Below are 22,067 nucleotides of genomic sequence, written 5' to 3'. Positions count from 1 at the left end.
GTTTGGCTGCGTTTTTATGGCTGAAATTCGGGGAACTTCTGCAACCACTTAGGGATGAATCTGCTAACTTCTGTATATGCTGAAAACGCTGAGTACTTGACTCTCGAGCAGGCTGAAAACAAAACACTGATGTTGCTCTGTCGCTTAGCCAAAAACGCTAGCTAGATCTGGGTTGGAAATCCAAAAACGCCAATGATGGCTGCAATTGGAAAACGCTAGGGCTGCCTGATGATGGGCCGATCATGCAATGGGTGAAATCGTTGGGGATCTGCTGCTGCCCGCGGTGACTACAAGGAAAAACGCTGGCTGATGTGTATCCAAAAACGCTACGGGATCTGATGGTATGGCGAGGTTGGGAGTCCAAAAACGCCAAGGTGCTGTGGGGGTACTGCTAAGAAGTCGCCTCTTGAGCAGGAAGCTCCTATTGCCTCTTCTGCCAGAAAGTGCTAACTTGGGTTTGCTTATATATTAATTAAGCAAAATTGCCCTACCTACTTTTGTTGGAAAGTCACTTAAAAATAATAAGTGAAAATAACCAAAAATAGGAAAAATAGGCTTAATGCGCTCAAAAATTCCCCTGACTGAATCTGATGGATTCTGAAGGGAATACTGATGATCATGCTGTGTTCAAGCAGAGGATATGCATCTACACTCAGTGACTGGGCATGCACGGTCTACGAATAGACTCACAAAAGTGCCATATCACTGCTAATCTAGACTTGACTAGACGGACTGAACCCTGCTCATGTTGTAGCTTGTCCACGAACACATAGGGTTGGATGTGTCACATGACATTGAATGCACTCTTTTTGAGGACTTCATTAATGAAGTCTTCATAGGTCATGCATGTATGCTTCATAAAAGTGTATGGCCATCATGTCATTGAGAGAGATGGTGTTCCCATAGCACTCCATGGCTACGGCAATCCCAACAAACTCCCCTTGAATTAGTCATGGATACTATAAGTTGATTCATTTAGGGTTTGTGATGGCACATTGATACATCATACGTGGTTCAATTTGATTCATCGCTCTATGGTTCACAAGGTGGCCATTTAGTCACAGCTAGGTTCAATTATAGAGTACATCACAATCTTAAGGGGTAAAGATCAAGTGTCGTAGTTGTGTTCTTCATGCTTGATTCCTATTCATGTACTTCTCATGTCGCACATGCTCTTCATCTTCTTCTTGTCTTCGCATCGTTCGTGCTTGTGACCATGTTCGAATTCGAGTGCATGAATATTCATGTTATCGCCATATTGGAGTGCAAAGAGCTTCGTGCTCATTTTTATTTGATACAAGACCTAAGTAGAATGCTTAATGCAAGCTTGGGGGTCTTACCAATAGAGGGACTCCCTTTTGTGGCAATGTCTAACCCAAAAACAATATGATAAAATGAAAAACGCAAGATAAATCGCCCCCTTGAGCGAAGGTAGTCTCAATGTGTGTCCTTGAAGATAACTTCTTACTGCAGTTTGCCTTCTGCTGCAAGAGAATACTTGCTTAGGAAAGCAGGTAGAGAAAAGACCCTTAAGTAGATTTCAAACACATGGTATGGAGTAGGCCATGCAGTGAGGAGGGGCAAGTTGAAGATAGATTTTTTTTAAAAAATTCTTCTAAAAATAAGACTTTCAAACCAAACCATTGACTTTCAAGTCTGATGACAAGAAATGATGTGAGGGTTGATGGCGCCGTCAGGATTGCAACAGGCAAGTCATCGACGAGGGTGACATCACCACCTCCGCACCCTGATGTTCCGTGAGTGTTGCAACAAAGAGGCATTGACAAAGCTTATCGTGCAGCCGTCGCCAAGGCACCACGAGATTCACGGTGAGGGTCTGCAGCACGAGGGCAAGGATTGGTGTGTTGAAGCTGCGAGGCTGAAGTGGGACACGTTTAAGGATGAGGGTTGCACGCTTATAATGAGCTAATGTGATCCATTGTTGCACGCTGCAGGTCTACCAAAGTAGCTCTAAATTGCTTCGTAGATGAAGCTGCGGGTAAGTAAGAGTAACAACTTAGCGGGATAGTTTTGTTTGTTTTGCAATGGGAGAAGCAAGGACAATCAACACACACAGAGATTAATACACCATAAAATGAACAAATTAAGAATTTACATGCGAGAGCTATCAGCCGATGAGTTGGGGAATAGCAATGTTGAATAGTGTTGTAGAGGCTCCAAAGTAGCAGGCTCCACTTGATAGCGAGTGTAGGCGGTGAGGGTCAAGCTGCTACAGGCAGAGAGTTTCAATCGACGAGGGTCTCACTAGAACCAGGTTAAACGGGCAACCAAGGCAAGCATTAGATTGAGTAGCAGGATAGAGAGCTGAGAGGGGCCGATTAAACGTTTGGACCTTGGCAAGCTACCCCTTGAAGCCCTGTGCGCCGCTGTCGGGGGATTTGTGTTCGAAAGGTGAGCCGGGAAGGCACGGGACCTCTGGCTGTGAGAGGTGCGAGGAAGAGAGTTGCGGCAGACACAATTAATGGAGACAAAGCCTAGAACAGACACCTTGAACCAAATACTGAAGCTTGATAACCCAAAACGGACAATAAACAATACCACTGCTTAAATTAAATATTAATTGCGGAGTTTTAAGCTCCTTACATCGGCTTCGCCTGCCTTAATTGGCCTTAATCTGCAGCTTCGAGGTCGAGAGATAGAGAGATTGATCTTCTCTTCGGTTATGGCTATGGGAGCTTGGATTTGAGTAAGCTTAGCAGGCTTTGAATCAAGTTGGCTAGAAGAAGCTTAGCTTAGGCTATGGAGTTTTTGCTTAGGAGCGGTCTTTGGAAATTTGGTATAGATTTCAAATTAGAATGGCTTATGTCGGCTTATCTTAGGGCTAGAATGGCCATAGAGGCTTGGATTCCGATTACAATGGCCATGGTGATTTAGCATAGGATTAGACTAAAGCGACTTAGGAGTTTAGCTTAGGATTATGAAAGAAGCTTAGGATTAGGAGTATGATGGGTAAAGGAAGGCTTTGGATTAGTATTAAAGCTCGCTTAAGAGTAGGATTAGGTGGATTATGATGGGCGAAGAAAGGTTTAGATTAGCCTCCGCTTAAGAAGTTTAGGATTTAGAATTGGTATCAAAAGCTTAGCTTGCATGGGCTATGGAAGGTTTGGATTAAAGAGCTTAAGACCTCTGGATTTTTTCCCACTGGGAGAGAAGAGAAGAAAAGAATGTAGCCTCCTTATCCTTTTTATATGAGAGTCGACCACCGGAGCTCATTTTGTTTGCATGAGTAAGCAAGCCCTTACTATTTTTGGCCAACCCATTAGCGATATCGCTAATGGGCACGGACTCGATGACATGGCAAGCTGAAAATTCGTCCAGCGCGAAAACAGTCGGGAGCGGCTCCAAACAGGAGCGCCATGGCAAGCCGAACCTTTTTCGTTTCTTCGGCAACCTCATCCAGTGCCCGAGCTGGCCAACGAGAGCAAATCTTCTCCCTCTACGCTGCCGCCCGTCCTACTCGCTGGTCTCCTCTTTTTTTTTTCTCCCTTTTGCTTCACACCCTATTAAAATTAGGGTAGCCCTTTGCCATGTGGGCGACCACACTACTTAGGGTGGCCCTTTTGACTTAGCAGGTAGTCATACTTAGGTCATGCTTGGTATATGGGTGCAGTAGCACTAGAGCTGAGCTGCAAGACGTATAAGGCTAGAAAAGCTCTTAATGTGCATTCAATTACACACCATTCGGTTTACATGTTGGTCATGGCGTTATATAAAAAAGAGTGCTTCGTAATGGCCCACATTTGGCATACATATCCACTAAAGCATTTCCTGGCAATGGCTTCCATAAAATCACCACATTTGGTGTAAATATCGGTCAAAGCATTGCCAAGTTTTGACATACATCCTGGCCAACTTAAAAGAGCCATATCTCCGCACTCCGGATCCCGATTGACATGCTGTCAACTCCTGTTGACTCCATTCTTCACACATCTCTCATAAGAACATTGATAAGCACCCAAAAATCTCTGATGGCACATCTTCCAATCTGACCATTCCGCCCAAAACCTAGCTGAAGCTCAAAAATTACCAGATGAACTTGACTAACCAAGGCGACCAACGCGGTACAGAACTGGCCCCCAATGAAACTTCAATTGGCCATATCTTGACAATCGGAACTCCGATTGACGAACTGAAAAGACCGACACGCTCCTCAAAGTGAGCACTTTAGGCCCATACATTCATATCATCTTTGACACTTTATCAGCAGCAACTGCCCAATCCGTATAGATTTGCTACTGATTCAACTTCAAACTGACATAACTTCCTATCTGTAGCTCCAATTGACAAGCCATAAAGACAAGCCTGTAGAGCACTTCAAGTACTACAACTTTGATGAATAAAATCCCAGCTATGACCACTTCAAGCATATTCACTGTCAGCATTACCAAGACATCTTTTGGCCCTTAGAGCTGCATCTGGCATACTTTTAACTTAAAATTGGCTTGTTAGCAAGCCCTTATTACTGTTGAATAATCATGTAGGATTCAAATAAACCTGATTTGCATCCCTTTGCTCATTTTCTTGGCATGGAAGCGGAGCTGCACAACACCGCGGCCCGCGAGTGGTTGAAGTCGGCGTGCAATGTGTTGTCCTTATTCCAGAAGCCTTGAATGCACCTTCACTTTTTGGATTGATACGATTCAATACTCTAGCTTTTCACTAAAAGGGCTTAGAGCCATTAAAGAAAAATACCCTTTGAGAATTTTTTTCTTTTTTTAAAATGAAAAAGAAAACCATGCCCTATTTTAAATGCACATGCACAACAATGATAATTCCAATGAAATGATGGGGAAGAGAAGAGGGGATCAATTGATCTAACAGAGGAAAGTGCCTACCTACATAGGTCTATCAAACGCTCTGATACCACATGATAGGACCTAGTGTGTGCTAGGGTGCATTAGCGTTGGTTGTGTTCATGGGCATTGTGCACAGTGTATGCTAGTCCCAACTTAATTAATGAGTAGACTCAATGTGCAAAAGTAAGTAAACAATGCATTAAATTCAAAAGAATGAATAATGTATATGGTGCTTTTACAACCCAAAGCTAAGCTGCTAAAGGATAGAGATCATGGACCTTTAATGCAGTCTTTGTGGACTTCATTTAACAGAGTCTTCATGGGTCATGAATATATGCTTCATGAAAGTGTATGGCCATCATGTCATTGAGAGAGATGGTGTTCCCATAGCACTCCATGGCTAGGGCAATCCCAACAAGAACAAGAAGCCAAGGCTTCCGAGTACCATGGAGTCTGATCTATAACGAGCACGGTAATACGTTCGGTTCAAGTACTTGTATAAACACTTCTCCCACGTAATCAAGATACTCTAGGACCAACCCATCTTTTGGTCGCCAATATAATGTCAATCTTCTTACTCTCGCTCTCCTTCTCTTTATATCAATTGGCTTTAGTATTAAGTTAAAAATTCTATTTATCCAATTTATTTGATATTGTTATGTGCTCCCGCTTGTGGCACCAAGACATCTGTGCCATCTATAAAGGTGGCTACCACCCCTTCCATAGCCTTTCTAGATACCATCACTTTTGAGTGGAAAGGGGTGTTATACTGGAGAGGTTGTGGTTATGGGCAGACCAAACCAGTGCCTTAGATGTCATGAGATAGGGTATCTGTTAAGGGATGTCCTAGAGGGCGACAGCAAAGAAAGACTCGTCGTAGGAAGAGACGACCCTCACAACCACTGAAGACAATCACAGTTCCGCACAATAACAGGGGCCTACACGGCAACATGATAGAAATTAGAGGGGTTAGAGTCACTAGCATCACATTGTTCATCGACAAAGAGACAGGCAGGCAGACAAGTACAGTTACAACCTATTCCTTGTTTACAGACGAGTAGTGAGACAGAGGTTAGAAGAAGCAAAGCAACCCCCAGACAGACCTCTTGAGGAGAGGTTACTAGACGAGGATCGAAAGGAGGTCCCACAACAGGATCGAGAGGAGGTACTAGAGCAACTAGACAGAGGGACAAAGCATGAGGACCAACGACAGTATATATATGTATGTATGTATGTATGTGTACATGAATAGTATTACTAAAACTTTAAAGAACATAATATATGCTCCCCACTCGATATTGCATGATTCTAATATGCATATGATGTTCATGGAAGCACGTATGATCATACACATGTGCACAAGCATGCGTACATACAAGTGTGTGTGCACGCGCGCATTGGGGGGGGGGGGGGGGGGGGGGGGGAGAGAGATACCCATGTCAAGAGGCTACTACGAAAATTTTGCTTTCCAGTGAGAATCTCAAGGGACACCAAGCCAAAGCTGAATACATCAACCTTTTCACTCAAATCTCCACGCATAGCATACTCTGGGGCAAGATATCCTCTTCATGAGGAGAAAAACAGGGTTAAAATTTTAAAATTTCCTGAGCATATATGACACTCAAATCTGTAAAGCACTCACACTGTTCCTGCCACTCTTGTGTTGATATGCGTCGCATTATTGTGTACAAGCCTAGCAAGACCAAAGTCTGCAATGACTGGGTTCAATTGGTCATCTAAAAGAATGTTGCTTGGTTTGATATCCCTGTGGATGATTCGAACATGGGACTCCTCGTGGAGATAAGCCAATCCCTTGGACACACCAACCACAATACCATAACGAGTGGACCAATTTAATGTCCGCCTGTCCCGTGCTTCTCCTACATAGGATTACACCAATCAAAATTATCTCAACAGGCTGCTATTTCCTGTACAGAAGGGGAATATGTAAGCAGGAGAAACTTACCAAATAAGAAGGTATCTAAACTTTTATTATGTAAATACTCATACACCAAAATTCTCTCAGAATTTTCCACACAGCATCCCAACAATCTTATGAGGTTCTTGTGTTGCACACTTGTTATAAGGTTGACTTCATTGAGAAACTCTTGCTTTCCTTGTTGACTTCCAATGGACAGCTTTTTAATCGCCACTTGTTCTCCGTCCAATAGCGTCCCCTAGTAATGTACACATAAAGGGACAAGAAATGAGAGAAGCTTGCTTGATTGAAACTGTGAAAAAGACCTCAGCTTCAAAGTCTTTGACAACAGCAAAAAGACAGCACACTCATTTCCTAGATTTCCAACCCATAAAAGAGCATAGACAAGTATAATCCAACATCCTAACATACACCATAGACTGAAAGAGGAGGCTAGACTTGGTGCCAAACCATCTTGGTGAAAACGACTTGGGTTGTCCTTCGTGGAAAAATAGTAGTACTCCCACAGGTTGAACATACCATATAGTGCTCACCTCAAACTGCTTGGTTCCAAAATGGAATGCTAGATTCCTTGCCATGAATATACAACTCTGGTTATCACACCAAAGTAGTCTTCAAAACAAAATTGCCTCACAAGTAGTGGAGCAAGGTGCAGGATATTCTGCCTATATACATGAAAGTGTAACAGGTTTAAGAGTTAGTGTTTTTGCATTAATGTCAACGATGCAACTGATCACTGTATCTCTTTTGACAGTTGTCACAAGTACTCTTCTCTCTAGAGAGGTGGTCCAGTCCTAACTCTTGGCGAGACTCTTGGTCAAAGTCAGAATTCTCCCTCGCCGCACAGAAACTTTTTCTCTCAAGATTCTCTCTCCTCTCTCTACAGAATGCTGACCTCCATTGTTTAACCTGAATTTCTCTCTAGCCAAAATTTCTCTTTCTAACCTTATCTCCAATCTCTCTCTAAAAACTGTTTTTCTCTCCCTATATAAAGAGTGAGACTTAAATCTATCTTGACAATTTTTTTGAATAAAAAGCCATAAGCCCAACTATAAATGTCCTCAATTTGGGAACACAGAAAGAGGGAAGTGGGGGTGGGGGAGGAGAAGAAGGGGACACATAATTGGTGGACATAATATTGAGGGGAGTTAAGAGTTGAAGTAGCATAATTCGTGGGCGTTGTGAGACTTCAATCACCTTCCTTCGGTGCCTCCTTAGCTTCAAGTGAGCAGTGACTTGATCACTAGGCTCACTCACTAGCCAAGGCTGTACTAGAGCTACACTTGGCACACTCGTTCTTCATGTGTCCTTAAGTATGATAATAAAAACATCCACCATCCTTTGTGTTCTGTTCTACTTCATCTTTGGTGAGTTTACCTCCTGGGATGCCTAGTGGAATCTTCTGATCCCGAGTGAGCCTATGCCCATCCAAACCAAATCCACTGCTCTTTTCCTTGTTCTTACCCTTATCCTTAGTTGTTGATGCTTCTACTGTGCAAATGAAGATCTCGCTTACCTTACCATTACCTTTGGTCATGGATGAAGCGGTAGAGAATTACTCCTTGGACGTCTTCAGATCACCATTATCGATCTTCACCTCCTGGGGTTGAGCCAGCCAGAAAGCCTCTAACAATGTCTTTGAGTCACTTGCCTTTGTATCAAACTTGATTGATCCATCTAACCCTTCAAGAAAAGTCTCGAGTCTCTTCTTTAACTTCCACATGAGCTGCACCTCCAGCTGTGTCACCTTGATAGAATAAACCATATCAGGTAAACCATCTTTTCTAAGGTAGCAAAATCCTTCATTCAATCTATCAAGGTACGGTGGAGGCAAGAAGCCGGTCCTGGAACTTATCCACTTATAAGTGCGAGTAGGACAGCCACCTTCTCCGCTGTCGGAAGTTCACTCTTGATACCATATGCCACCCCCAGCTGGTGCATAGAACCGCAGAAAAACTACTAGTTTCGCTGTTAGTTGTGATGTCAACATAAAGAGTGAATCGATGCAACCAATACGCTATGGTCTGGCCACGAGAAGCCTTCTTGCCAACATTGGTGGGTAGGAGCGTTTGCTCAGCTCCTTCATTGGTTGGGGCCAGTCCTGCTGTCCTGGCCTTGCTTATAGAAATATTATGGCCCTAAGTCTCACATTTCGAAATCGATTCAACCTTCAAAAACATGCTCATGGTGCACATAACATGCTACAATATCCAATCAACATAAGACTGGAAACATGGCACCTACATGATAGCCTCACGGTTCCCCTACCACAACGTTTGATAACAAACAGCTGCAGTCATTACAATCATTGCTTGCAAGGAGGGTTGTGCAATGAGCATACTACTCTAATGAACTGATCTGCTCCAGCATATCGTTCCTTCAAAAAGGTCCTGGATATGATCTCCTAAACTTCTCAAATTCCCACACACACAGCAGATAGAGCCACAAGACACTCAATTTGTAAGTAATTGGATACTATCACCACCAACCAAGTAACATGCTTAAGCCCTTGAGCTGTGTGTCACTGCTTTTTACATACCTTCAAAGGTGAAGAAGCTTTGCCCCTCATAAAGATTAATTAGAGAGTGCACAACAGTCAATACACGAGGCATTGGCCTCCAAAATAACATGCAAAAGGACATGAACTGACACACAGAATCTACTACTATTACAAGTTAATATATGCTTTCAGCATAGCAGAACATTCAGTCAAGCACAGTAATTGTTTGAAACAGAGGTGACTGCAACATCATATATTAGGGTAATGTAAAGTGTACCTTGTAAACGATGCCAAAGCCACCCTCTCCAAGCTTATTGGAGGGATGGAATTGAGCAGTTGCTTTCTTGAGCTCCTCTAATGAGAAGACCCGAGCCTTAGTTTGCAGAAGTGGTCGTGGCACGATTGCTGCCTTCTCCTCCAGTTTGTCACCTAGCTCCCCTCTCATATGATTGTGAGAAACAAGAGATTTATGCATGCATATTAGCCACATTAGAAGGAAAGAGTGTTTGGCTTACCCTTGATTTTGCTTGCTTTGTACCGCCACACCAGTGTGGCACACAGAGCTCCTACAACAACGACTATTCCAGCCACCACACCTCCAACGACAATGGGAGTCTTGGTGCCTACAGAACCCACCACACCACCACACAGACATCGATCAGCATCAACACCTTACTACGTTTCACGTGCATTTTTTACCAGACGCTTACATCTTTTTGGCATGCTCCAAAGGGGGGAGGCCTTAGTGATGGTTTCTAATGAAAAAGAGAAGTTTTTTTTAAAATATAACGTTTTATTTTTAGATGTTTTGAAAAACACTATATGTCATGATTATGTGTTCCTTTTTTGCTTAGTGAAAAAGGGAAAAAAAATGCAAAGTTTTTGAAGTTTTTTATTGGTTGGAGGATATAGAAAAATCGCCACTGAATCATGAAAAGGGGAGGACGTATTCTTGCGCGCATGGAAAGAAGAGGAAGTGGCAAAGCATGGTTTGCATATCTTGTCAATTATTTAAAAAATAACTATATTCTTTGTTTGGCAAAGATCGAAGGGCAACAACCTTTCACATCAAGTTGGTTATACTATCGGTCTCAGGAATTGCAAAGCGGCAATTCCGTTTCCTTTTTTTTTTGGATACAAGCCAATAGCACCAAAAACAGGCTCAAGATGGTAAACCTTGGATTTTTATGGTTTTTCATGTATTCTCGAGCTTTCTTTTGTAGAGAATAAATATGGACTTCAAGAAGAACTCCATTAGAAAGGGAAGATTTTCAACAAAAGGCCACGTTTTTTCTCAATATTTTTTTTGAGATATCCTTCAAACACAGCTTGATTTCTCATCCTAAGACACAAAAATTATATATAATTGTAAGCCACCGGCTTTTACATTCTCAAATTGACAAGTTTTGCTTGTCCACAATTCATCTTCCGACGTGACATCTACAAGGATGATTATTTGCATGGGAGCCATTCTTCCAAGAATCTTGTCCAAAAATGTTAGGTCGTTATCATTTTGCAAGATATGCATAAATTTGGAAGTGCCAAGGTGTCGTACTCAGAGGCTGTCAAATCTCCTAATTTATCTCGTTTGTTCATTAATGTACAAGGTTTACCAAACCACAAGGTGGTGTTCTACAAGTGCGAGGTTTTGTTGGGTTAGCACAGTTGTAGCAAACAACCACCCACTAACATTACTTCATTAGCTTTCACTTTTGTAGGTGCAAGTTGTTCAAAGGAGATATCATTTTTCTCATTGCATCCTGTACTATCTTGTTTGTGAGCCTAGTGTTTTGCATCTCCCGTATGACTAGGGTGAGTACGACTCACAAGAATGAAACCTGCTTGTTCCATTGTATATTTTCTTCCGATAAAGATGCATAGATTCATAAAATATTGCTTTAAATTTTTTTTCCTGTTGAAACACAAGTTCCACAAAGGTCTAACTTCTTATCTACTTCGGATTATTGGTTCTTATAGCAAAGGGATTGCCAATTTTTGCCACAACTTGTAGTAAAGTATTCGCCATGATTTTTGCAAGATTTTGTCGCAAAATGCTACTACAAGCATGATTTTTTAGCCAAAATTTGTTCATGTAGCAAAGTGTTTATTGAAATTTTCTTTTCAAATCTAGAGACCCTGATGCTGGGTGTAGTTTTCATGGTCTTTACTATGTTATCCTAAGTTCATTTTTACTAAGGTAGTCTACATTGTTCCAATCATTATGCAATTTTGGCAACAAGAGTTGCCAAGTGCAACTACGATGCATCCTACTTGTTTATTATTATTCTTTCATAAGTTCTATTATAGATTTTCTATGTACCTCTATGAGGTGGTATCGCCTAACTTATGAGTGTAATGCCTTGGTGTAAATTTTAATCAAGATCCATTCTTACTACGTCCAGACGTTAGAGTGATGTTAGCCTTGATCTTATGTAGGGTCACCTTTGGCTACTCACTTAGAGGGTTTGTGGAGCCAATTGGGCAAAGAATTTTTGAAGCATAAAAATGTTGCTTTGGATGTTGGCATAGAGAACCATCCATGACAATGTGGATTCAGTAGTTGAGGGGTCCAGTTAAGTTCATTTCAAAAACTCCACATGTAGCTTTTCTTACTTTCAAAAGAGAACAACATCAATTTTGGGATTGACTCCGCATGTGGAGAGTAAATGTATCTGTAGAATTAAACACAAGGCGCCAAATTTTATTAATGTGTCACTGTTAAGTCCCACTACCAGTCATTCACTTGATTGCTTTGCACTAGTTCATAAGAATTCCAGTTTCTAGAAGAAATTTCTTCAATAGTGAGAGCAATAAGTTTTCTCAGTCAGCCTATCTACAATCATCCATACCAAGTCATGGACAAGAGAGTTAATCTTCGACATTCTAGTGAGAGCCTCAACAACAACATTATATTAGTCTTTATGATACCATATCCAACCATCATACTCTTGAAAAATCTCAATACACCTAACCTTCATCTCTTCAAATTTGTTCAATGTGTGAACCATAAAATACTTTCATGGTCAAACACAATGTCAAAGTGAGTTTCATACAAATAATGTCTCCACTTCTTTAAAGCGTACCTATAACATAGAGATTTGTTAGAGTTTAGACATCTCTCGCAATTCGTCTCCGGTTAGTCCCAGTTTCTCCTAGGGACAAGTGTTAGGGAGTGAGGGTTGTTTTGTGGCTGTGCCGGCCAGTGTGAGGTGGTTTTCACGTGTTGGGTTGTGTTTAGCCATGTTTAGCTCGGGTTTTGGTTCATTTCAAAGCTATCTAGACTCCTAGATAGCTGGGATATTCTTTCCCAGTTGACCTCTAGTCCCCCATTGCCTATTTGGACCCTTCATGCTTTTTTTTCCATTTTCCTAGGTCGTGGGCAGCTAGAGATCTGGCCATGACCAGCCCACTTGGAGGTATATATGTAGGGGGCACGCAGTTTGATAGGACCAAGTTGTCCACACAGACTGAGCTGTCCTCAAAGAGGACTCCAAAAAATGAGGCAGGGATTCATCAATATTTTGCTTGCAAGCTTTCACTGTCAGTGCTAAGTCACAGGAGGAGCATGTGTTAGTGTTTTTGCTGCTCTTCGCCATGAGCAGGGCAGCACCGATGGCACCTGACATGGGCATCAGGGGCCTACCCCTTGTGTTTTTCTTCTCGGAGAACCTAGATGGAGATGATCATCATCATGATGCAGAGCACCATATCCAGGGTGCAGGCAGCACAGTGGAGATGTCCTATGCTCTCTAGATGGAACCCTTGCCATGAGGCATGTCCCTCTCCCTCCAGATCAGTTCTCTTACTCTAGAAGATCACGTCAGATCCTCGCTTTCTCAAGAGGCTAGGGTAGCCCATGTGGAGACCGTGACAATGGTCTCATGTGCAAGAGTAATTGGCAGTGTCAATTGCAGCCAGAGTTGTGTACCTTGGGTCTATCCATGGGGCATGTCAAATCTATGCCATACCACTCTTGGTCACTTGTATGAGCACCTTTTTATTAGCATGGAGAGCATTTCCTCTCTCTCTCTCTCTCTCTCTCTCTCTCTCTCTCTCTCTCTCTCTCTCTCTCTCTCTCTCTCTCTCTCTCTCTCTCTCTTAGATGTCCTATCTCTATATCTCAATGATCTCTCTTCTCCACATGTGCCTTATTCATGTGTGTGGCATTGCAAGTGCTCTACATTGAAATCGAGGTGTCCACTTGATCACGAGCTAGTTTTTGTCCTCATTGCATCTTCCGCTACCACAAGCTATCGGTCATAAGAAGAGTAATTTTTGACTAGGCTCGATCGAGTTTCTTACTCGAAAGCCATTGGTTGTTACATGCACATATAACCCCCTATGTGTATGTGAACAAGTTGTAACTCCTACTTCTAGGGTTTAGAATAGACTAGGAAGCATGTAGGCACCTTTGTGAGCCTATAAGCAAGATGTGCATGTCCGAATACTTTAGAGTAGTTGCATACCCTCTAATTTCACATGAGCACAATCATCGTCTACTATGTGTAGGTAGTGGGGAGTATTCCCATATAATAGCATTATACTAGTAACCAAGTATCACATACGAAGCACCTCTTATTCAATAATTTCAATATTATTAATAAGTGACCAGCCAATAGAAGTTGTGGGGGGTTTTAATAGCCTTGCACGACCCAACATTAATAGCATATATAAGTGACCGTAGAGGTCACCCTTGGAGCATAAGAAGTCAATACCTCTAATACCCTATGGGCAACCAACCCATCAATACCCTCAGCCCACTTCCTCAACCTACCAACATGATCTCATCACAGCATTCACCCTCATGTAGCATATCCCTTACTGTTTTTGCCGAGTACCAACATATCCAACCAACGTTTTTGCATCAGCACCTTCAACATTTTCAGCCAAGTACTAGATCAGCCTAGCGACATTAGTTCTCAGCCCTAGCAACCCAGACGAGCTAGCGTTTTGCAAATTCAGCCCTAGATCTTCATTGGTTTCACATTTCAGCCATAGCCTTGTCTTCAGTTTTCATATCCACATTGGATAGCATAGCATTTTGCATTTTCAACCCTTAGCCTCTCAAATCGAAGCACCTACAACAAGATCCCATCAACATCTTAGCATCTAGGACTACTGTATCAACATTTGTGCAATCTAAAATAATTACCTCTCTAGCGATAGAGAGGGGCCCTTGGAGGGGGTTTTGGGACCCCATCCAGTGTTAGTCTTCTCTCTCTCTCTCTCTCTCTCTCTCTCTCTCTCTCTCTCTCTCTCTCTCTCTCTCTCTCTCTCTCTCTCTCTCTCTCTCTAGTCCATTGCACAATACCTCATGAACTAAAGGGGACCTTGAGTATGCACTGAGCACTTATCCTAGGTATCACCACCATAAATCACTTCCGCTACACATTACACTAGTCTACCATCTTGAAATAGAACCACATCCCCAACCTAGAACTAGCATCAATGTCTAGAACAAATGCGTGAAGTGGATCAACTTTAGCTAATATAGGTACTAATGCTAAAGCTAGGCTTGAGGTTTGCAAAACTATGCTATTGAACTTCTCCTCGAAAGAAAGTCCTACCTTTAAGTTTCATCTAGCCTGTCATTGGCACAACAAGTTTTACATAACCCTTAACAAACTTGTGATAAAGGCATGCCACTCCCAGAAAAAAAAGTGGAGCTCTTCCAAATGAGTAGGAGCCGACCATCTAAGGTTAGCTTCCACTTCGGAGGTATCCATGAAGATGCTAGGTCCAAAAATAGTGTACCCAAGAAGTTGAACTGCTATTTTAAGATATTCATATTTTCTCTCCTTGGCATAAAGCCTGTAGTCGCAAAGCATATCAAACACCTACCTGAGATGTTTCAGGTGCTCCTCTTAGGTAGCATTGTAGACGAGTACCATTTACAAAGACAACAATAAGCCTGCTTAAATATGGTATCAAGACGATATCCATGTGTCATAAAAGTAGCGAAGGCGTTGGTCAATCCAAAGGGCAAAACTAAAAACTCATAACCCTCCAATCATGTTTGAAAGGCAATCTAGGTATATCCGCAAGTGTATGTGACCTTGGTGATATCTCGAGTGCAAGTCTATTTTTGTAAAATAGTGTGCTCCATGTAACTAATCAACAATTCATCTACCAGTGGTAGCGGATACTTATTCTTGATACTTATCGAGTTTAATCCATGGTAATCCCCAAAAGTATGTGGCACCGTTTTTTTTTTCATCAATAGGATAGGAAGGTCCATGGTAAAGAAATGGGTTAGTTAAAACCCCACCTAACGTAGTCAGCAAGCTAGTACCAAAGATGCTTCATTATGATTAAGGTAATAAGGTGGCTTGCTTATAGATAGGGGTACCTTCTTGGAATTATACCTAGATTAACATCTATGATGTGTGCATAGCTTGTTCAGGTGATAACTCAGAAGGTAAATCACTAGGGAAAACATCTTTGTATTCCGAAAGCAACTCCTTGAGTTGTAAGTATAACATGTTGGATCCTTGTATGAATTCTTATTGGTTATATTTTATAAGCATGTAGCTTGGTTATTAAACTTGGAGCATTTTAATTAGGTGATTTGGTAGCAATAGTAGAGAGAGAACCATGTAGAGTTGAGGAAGATTCATGTACAAAAGGAACTTCATCACATAATTGCAAACTGGCATGAAGTACATAAAGCATGAGACAGTGAGTTACAAAGAAAAACCTATTCTATTACATTACTACAACAAAAGCTAGGAAAGCTTAGCTATACAAATAACCGGTGAGGGAGAGATGTTCTTTTCTCCTAACGAAAGCATGTGCAACCCATTGGCTTCAAACACTATCCATTGTGCTTGCAGTCATAATGTAATGTTAGATCCCAACAACCCATGCAACCACACGTCAAGGATAGCATTTTCTATATCCAAGTTCATGACTTGGAAACCCAAGTTTACATGGTGCCCTTACACTTTAGTGGAACATTGCCAACATGAATATACCGACCTTTGTATCATGGCCATTAATTATTGGCTAACTTGTAGCACTAGTAATTGGGGGATTCTGGCAGATGTAACTTCTTAACTAACTTATCATTAATGAAGCTATAAGAAGCACCATCATCAACCAAGATTTGCACCTCGTGCTTCTTCATAGTTCAATGCATTCTTACTAAGTCATGTAGTCCAAAAGTGGATTGCAACACAAAAGCGGTAAGACAACATTCATGAACTAGCTCCTTGTGTGCGAGACTTCCACATCGGCATACTTGGAAGGTGATTCAAGAGAAAGAAAGTTGCATTGTATATTGCTTTTTCCTTGCCCACTCCTGATGATTTCCCCTTGAGACAATCCTTTTAGCACAAGCAATTGAAACATAGGTTTTTTTACTTAGCTCAAAGATCCTCGAGGCCCCTTAGATACATGTGGAGTATGCATGATGCGTTGAGACCTACCCAATGGCTTAACAAGTGGCTTATCACTGTTAAGGTCATCATGAATGTGTGCTTGAATAATTACATGCTCTACAATCTTAGGATCTTGTGTTTTTCCTTGCTTCTTAAGCTCAAGATCTTGACCTTTAATGAAGCCACAAACTTTTATAAAAAACATCTTATTCATCAAGTTCAAAATAACATCCCAAAAATGAGGGATATATTGGTTCAATGATCGATGTTGTCACATCATGAAAAAATCCCAAGTTTACTAATTTCGATTCTTCTTATTGGTTGGAAAGAACCCTTTATGGAATACTTTCTCAAATGCAACCCATGTCTTAGACAAATTTGTGGCTTAGACATCATCCACCGTTCGTAAGCCTTGCGTTCAAGGGCAAAACTTGTTTGCAGTGCCTTGCAGACAACAAGAGTGCAGCATAGACGATGGATGTCTTCCCATCTATTGAGAAATGTATCCTTGGTCCACCGTATCCTTATTGCGATCTCTGTCCTCGCCACAAAAATTTGGGGGCTTCATGCTCTTGAGCAATTTTGCCACGCCTCACGTCTAAAGACAACAACAAATCGGCCTCATTACAACTATCAACCCCTTGGGCACGTTCTCTTCTGGGAGCGGTCGGTGGGGCTTGTTCTCTAGGCTGCATCCCTATTGTGACCTATTGATTCGTTAGATATTCAATTAAATCAATGAATTGTGTTGCGTTCTCATCAAGTGCAACAAATTAAGTTTCTAATGTCTTAGTTTGTAGCCTCTAATGAGTTGAAATCCTTAGCTTTGACGAAATCAAACTCCGCATTGTAATTAGTATTCTAATATATGTTGGCCATGTGGACATCAGATAGAGGATTAACACGCTTGGCCGTAGCCTTGGTTGAAGTCATTTCAGTGATGTGCAGATTGTAAGTTTGAATCCATGGCATTGTGGAAAGGAAAATAATTTTCTCTGTTCTTTCTCCTTTGAGCAGTCAAAAATGACCAAAAATTGGTTGTTGAAGCGAGCACCAAGAGTTTGTTACTTTCTCTCTTGCATAATTGTGGAGGAAAGAGAGCTTTTGAATGACTTACATCACATATATGCTTTGCATGTAGAGATTTTGCCATCATTTAAGTGAAAAAACTACCTTTGTGCTAGACATTGACCAATCTTACCATTGAAACATTTGCGAGAAGCCGCATGTGGAAATCTTCAAGTGATGAAGCACACCAGAGAAGAGGTATGACAATAGACCATTCGAATTCAATCAATCATCTAATTCAATATCAATGACAATCGCATGCCGGTCAAAAGGAGAGCTTCAAGCTATGCAAGCTCTGCACATGGTATACAACCCTTGTAATGACCTTAGGTCTCCAATTGGGGTGCCCAAGTTGTGAGAAAAGAAACTTCACATGGTGCAAGCAACATGTAGATGAAAAAGATGAAGCTTGTAGGTCTATGTAGGGCAAGAGAGAGGAATCACGCCTTGCTATAATATTATAAAGTGATGCTCTCTCCTTCGCACTCAAGATGAGCCCAACTCATGCATGGTTCATGCTCGTCAACCTTCGACCATGTGTGTGTGTGTGTGTGTGTGTGTGTGTAAGAGACCATGCACACACCCCCTACTCCCTCTCCCTTTTCTATGTTTAGCACTAATACCATTTGACACGAGGTACGAACATGTTGATCTCCTCCCATCCAGCTCTGTGAAGTAGAGCCCCGGGGATAAACTATCGGGACCCCTTGTTACATGTGCCATACGTGTAACTCTTAGCTGACCTTGCCCTTCTAGGACCCTTATCCTAGTAGCTACACAGTGAGATTAGGAAAAAGAGAAGAGCGTTTAGTCCTATGAAAGCTGAACTGTAGTGACCATAATCCTCAAGGGCTAAAAAAGCATGAAACCACACCGTCTATATATATAGGGCAAGTGAGTAGCAGTAGCAAAGAACCATTGTTAGCCATCCTAAACAAGCATAGTACACACACAAATGTCACGATTATGGACGGATTTGACAAAGTAACCGTGATTAAGTACACAAAATCACTCAAAAAAACAAAGATATGGATAGAAAATGAGTTGACACACCATTGCAATTCAAGAATGCACCAATAGAATTGGCTAAAGTGAAAGAAGCAAGAAAGATGGCAAGTGGGCAGTGTACAAAGGTGACAAAGCAATCATTGGATAACTCCCTACCCTACTCCCTAAGGAATGAACGACTTCCCTATTTAGATTAGATATTTTTAATTTTATGTATTGAAACCCCATTGTAGCCATATCTCTTGGGAGTCCTGAAAGGTTTTCCAAGAGCATTCTACTTTAACTTTCACTTTTATTTTATTTTTCTATATGTCTTTCTGTCATGGATGCCTGAAGATGTAACCATGATGTATTTGATCTATTCTATAGGTAGCGTAACCGCAAATCGCGTTTTGGTACAACTAAATTGTGGAGCACGTGAAACATCCAAAATGCTTTGACAATGGGTGAAACATTGTTGTAAATCAGGTCAAGAAAACCTATGAAAGTAGAAGAAATAGAATTAACACTATAATAGTATCATTTTTCTTTATGGAAACTTACAAGTTTTGATGTCAAATGATACACATTAACTCTTTTGAAATGCATTATGTGATTAATGTTTTAAGTGCAAATGCCTAAAATCAAGTTTGTTAGTATCTACTCTTAAGTTTATAGCCATTTTTCAACAATGCGTGTTATATGATGGATTGGTTACATGATGCACTGATGTTTATAAATTGGACCTTAGGGTTTAAACTTTCACTTGATACATCTCATGCTAAACATGACATGCAGGTTTCACCTTGGACAAAAACTTCACAAAGTGAAATCTGCAACCAGAACATTTCTCTAGATGAATCCAAGAAAGCCAAGATTCACCTATATGTAGGTTATAAAGTCATGAAAGTCAACCACTATACAATATAATTGTCAGCCTATCATTCATATTATTTGACACTAACAACTACGGCATCTCTCGTAAAGTAAAAGTACTCAACAGTGGGTGTAGAGTTGACATATTGTTACATTTAAAACCTACTTATGGAATCTCCATAATAGTTAAACACCCTTTCACTTTCTTGAACTTGGTTCTCCAATTACTTGAGACTAGAGGCCCAACCTTCTAAAATAGTGGGGACTATGTTATACAAGCTTTTCTTGTGTGTCCCAGCTATTTTCACATGTTTTCCCAAAACATAGGCTGAATGTTTTTTGCATGAGAATCCATGTCAAGCTTGAAACAAGGCATGAGGACATATGTCAACTTTGAAGCAAGGCCGGTGGCTAAGGGCAATCTAGCAAGTAGGCCCCTACAAGTGCGAATGCTTGTAGCTTACATGGTCTTGCAACCTCCCATTCGACTCATTAGAAAATTGGAAATGAAAAACCTCACTCAATCTTGCATTGAGCTGAGATGTTACCAAAGCACTTTAGTGATAACACGCCCACAAAAATAAGATGCTTCACACTTAAAGATATATGCATGAGCACATTTAAATATAAATAATAGAAGGTGTATAAGCACAATCTGCATGAGAACCTACAATAAACCTTAGTACAGTCTACTTTCATTGATGATGTAACACAATATCGGCTAAGAATTTCTCTCAACTTGTGAAGGGAATGTTTGGACACCATTCAAGGTATAAACAAAAAATTAAACTAAATCAAGTTTTACACAACCCCTCATCCTCCCCCAATAAAATGAGTCAAACTTGAACCACCATGTTGTCATGTGCATCACAAAATTGGAGTGAAGACTTGAAAAATTTGAAATAAACTTGACTAAGGACTGTTTAGGGTGAAGCTTTACTTTTGATCTAGTCCACCTTCATCTAAATTCCCCTCCTCAATCGTCTTGCAAAATCCCCTTTGTTTCACGTATGACTCACATGATAAAACCCTTAAGCCACATTACGTTGAGTAGCTCCTTACTAAAATTTTCCTTGTGATGAGATTCTATTGGATAAAAGTGCTTGTTTAAAGGACGTCTAGATGAAATATTCTCAATGTTTAGCTCATATTCGTGGTTTTGAGCTAATTTTGTTTAAGGGATAGCTCAATGCAAGTTTCTCATTGGTAACTTGAACCAAGAGGTATCGTGTAGTTTTTCTTTGAAATTGCTCACTTAATAGAAATGGATGTTACCATATATATGTGGCAATGATGTGTGTGAACAGACTTAGGACCGTCGGGGCATTTTTTCCCTCATTAGGAGGTTTTTCCCAGTGCATTGTATATATGCCCATCACTCTAGGGCTAGCTTATCTTTCCATTGTGCACCAAGCAATATAATCTTTGTGCCTTGAAATTCTTCATCTTCTCCAAGCTGTGTGTGTTTCCTTGCAACTCTATTTCCAACGGTTGCTATCAGAGTAGGTTGCGTCCTCTTGGGCATAGTCCCTAGCATCGCTAGCACACACCTGCTCACTTTCTCAGGTTTTGGGTGAGCTTTGGTGAGCGTTCAGTAGGTCAATAAATACTTTGGAAGGGCTCCTAGAGCTTCGCCTGCTTAGAATTTTCATTCGGGCTCATTTCGGTCTCTGTTTCCACTGTAGCTAGTAGTACGCATGCAATTTTGTCCTTTTTTGCAAATTTTTTATTAATGATTTTTTTTGCAGAACAATCCCTTGTAGTCTTCTTTGGGTTGTGCTACATAGCACGTATTTATCCTATTTCATTTTTCCTCTTTCCGGGCAGTTTTCACATCACAGGTGCAATCACTCGCCATGGCTGACAACAACACAGATGTTTTCAAGTTGTTCGTTGTTGTTGAGGATAAACTGGATGGGGATAATTACCCAATGTGGGCTTACATGATGCAACATGTTCTTGTGTCAAAGGGCGTTTGGAATGTTGTGCAAGGCATTGATGAGCATCCGCCTTCTGTGGATACAAACAAAGATCTATTGAGAATGTTGCAGGTTTTGGTGGCAGGACTGTTGTTGCTAGAGCTATTTTGCCTAGGGTTGAGCAAACTCCTTAGAATATTAGAGATTTACACGCTCATGCATTAATTGCATTATCTATGAAGCACACTACTAGTGCTAAATTAGCTAAAGAGTCTTGGGATATTCTGGTTGGTCTTTATGCAAGTACAATGAGGCTAAAATTGCATTGCTACGTAAAGAGCTGGAATCAAAGATTATGCACAAGGAAGATGACATGCGACACTTTCCTTGCTGGTATCAAGGATATTAATGAGCAACTCATTTCTACAGGCGAAGTCATTTCTGACAGTTCACTTGTGCAAACTGTTCTTGATGCATTGCCACATTCTTACCAGACTTTTGCTAGTAGTATTTGGAGACTTATGACCCAAGAAAATCCCGATGTTGTCAAGTTTGGTGCATTATGCACATTTTTGTTGCAAG

At 41.1% G+C, this 22,067-nt stretch overlaps 1 protein-coding gene across 5 annotated transcripts in view; it reads right to left on the bottom strand.

Annotated features, from left to right (window-relative positions):
• The window catches only part of LOC147427408 (cysteine-rich receptor-like protein kinase 29), an 80,749-nt gene that overhangs the window by 40,049 nt on the left and 18,633 nt on the right, over nucleotides 1–22,067 (bottom strand). For 3 of the 5 annotated variants that reach the window (XM_086496384.1, XM_086496385.1, XM_086496382.1), the window contains exons 2-6: nucleotides 9,772–9,879; nucleotides 9,534–9,685; nucleotides 6,784–6,994; nucleotides 6,460–6,697; nucleotides 6,252–6,381 (exon numbers count right to left, since the gene is read on the bottom strand). In XM_086496384.1, the coding sequence (XP_086352510.1) occupies nucleotides 6,252–6,381; nucleotides 6,460–6,697; nucleotides 6,784–6,994; nucleotides 9,534–9,685; nucleotides 9,772–9,879 (839 nt within the window). Of the gene's footprint in view, nucleotides 1–4,515; nucleotides 4,643–6,251; nucleotides 6,382–6,459; nucleotides 6,698–6,783; nucleotides 6,995–9,533; nucleotides 9,686–9,771; nucleotides 9,880–22,067 lie in introns of all 5 variants that reach the window. The other 2 variants (XR_015185937.1, XM_086496383.1) reach the window with 2 other exon arrangements.

This window comes from Adiantum capillus-veneris, chromosome 23, assembly GCF_014529385.1.
Source record: "Adiantum capillus-veneris isolate H3 chromosome 23, ASM1452938v2, whole genome shotgun sequence".
Lineage (NCBI taxonomy): Eukaryota > Viridiplantae > Streptophyta > Polypodiopsida > Polypodiales > Pteridaceae > Adiantum > Adiantum capillus-veneris.
The sequence above is the reverse complement of the archived record's forward strand: the minus strand, read 5'-3'. Positions and strand labels throughout refer to the sequence as shown.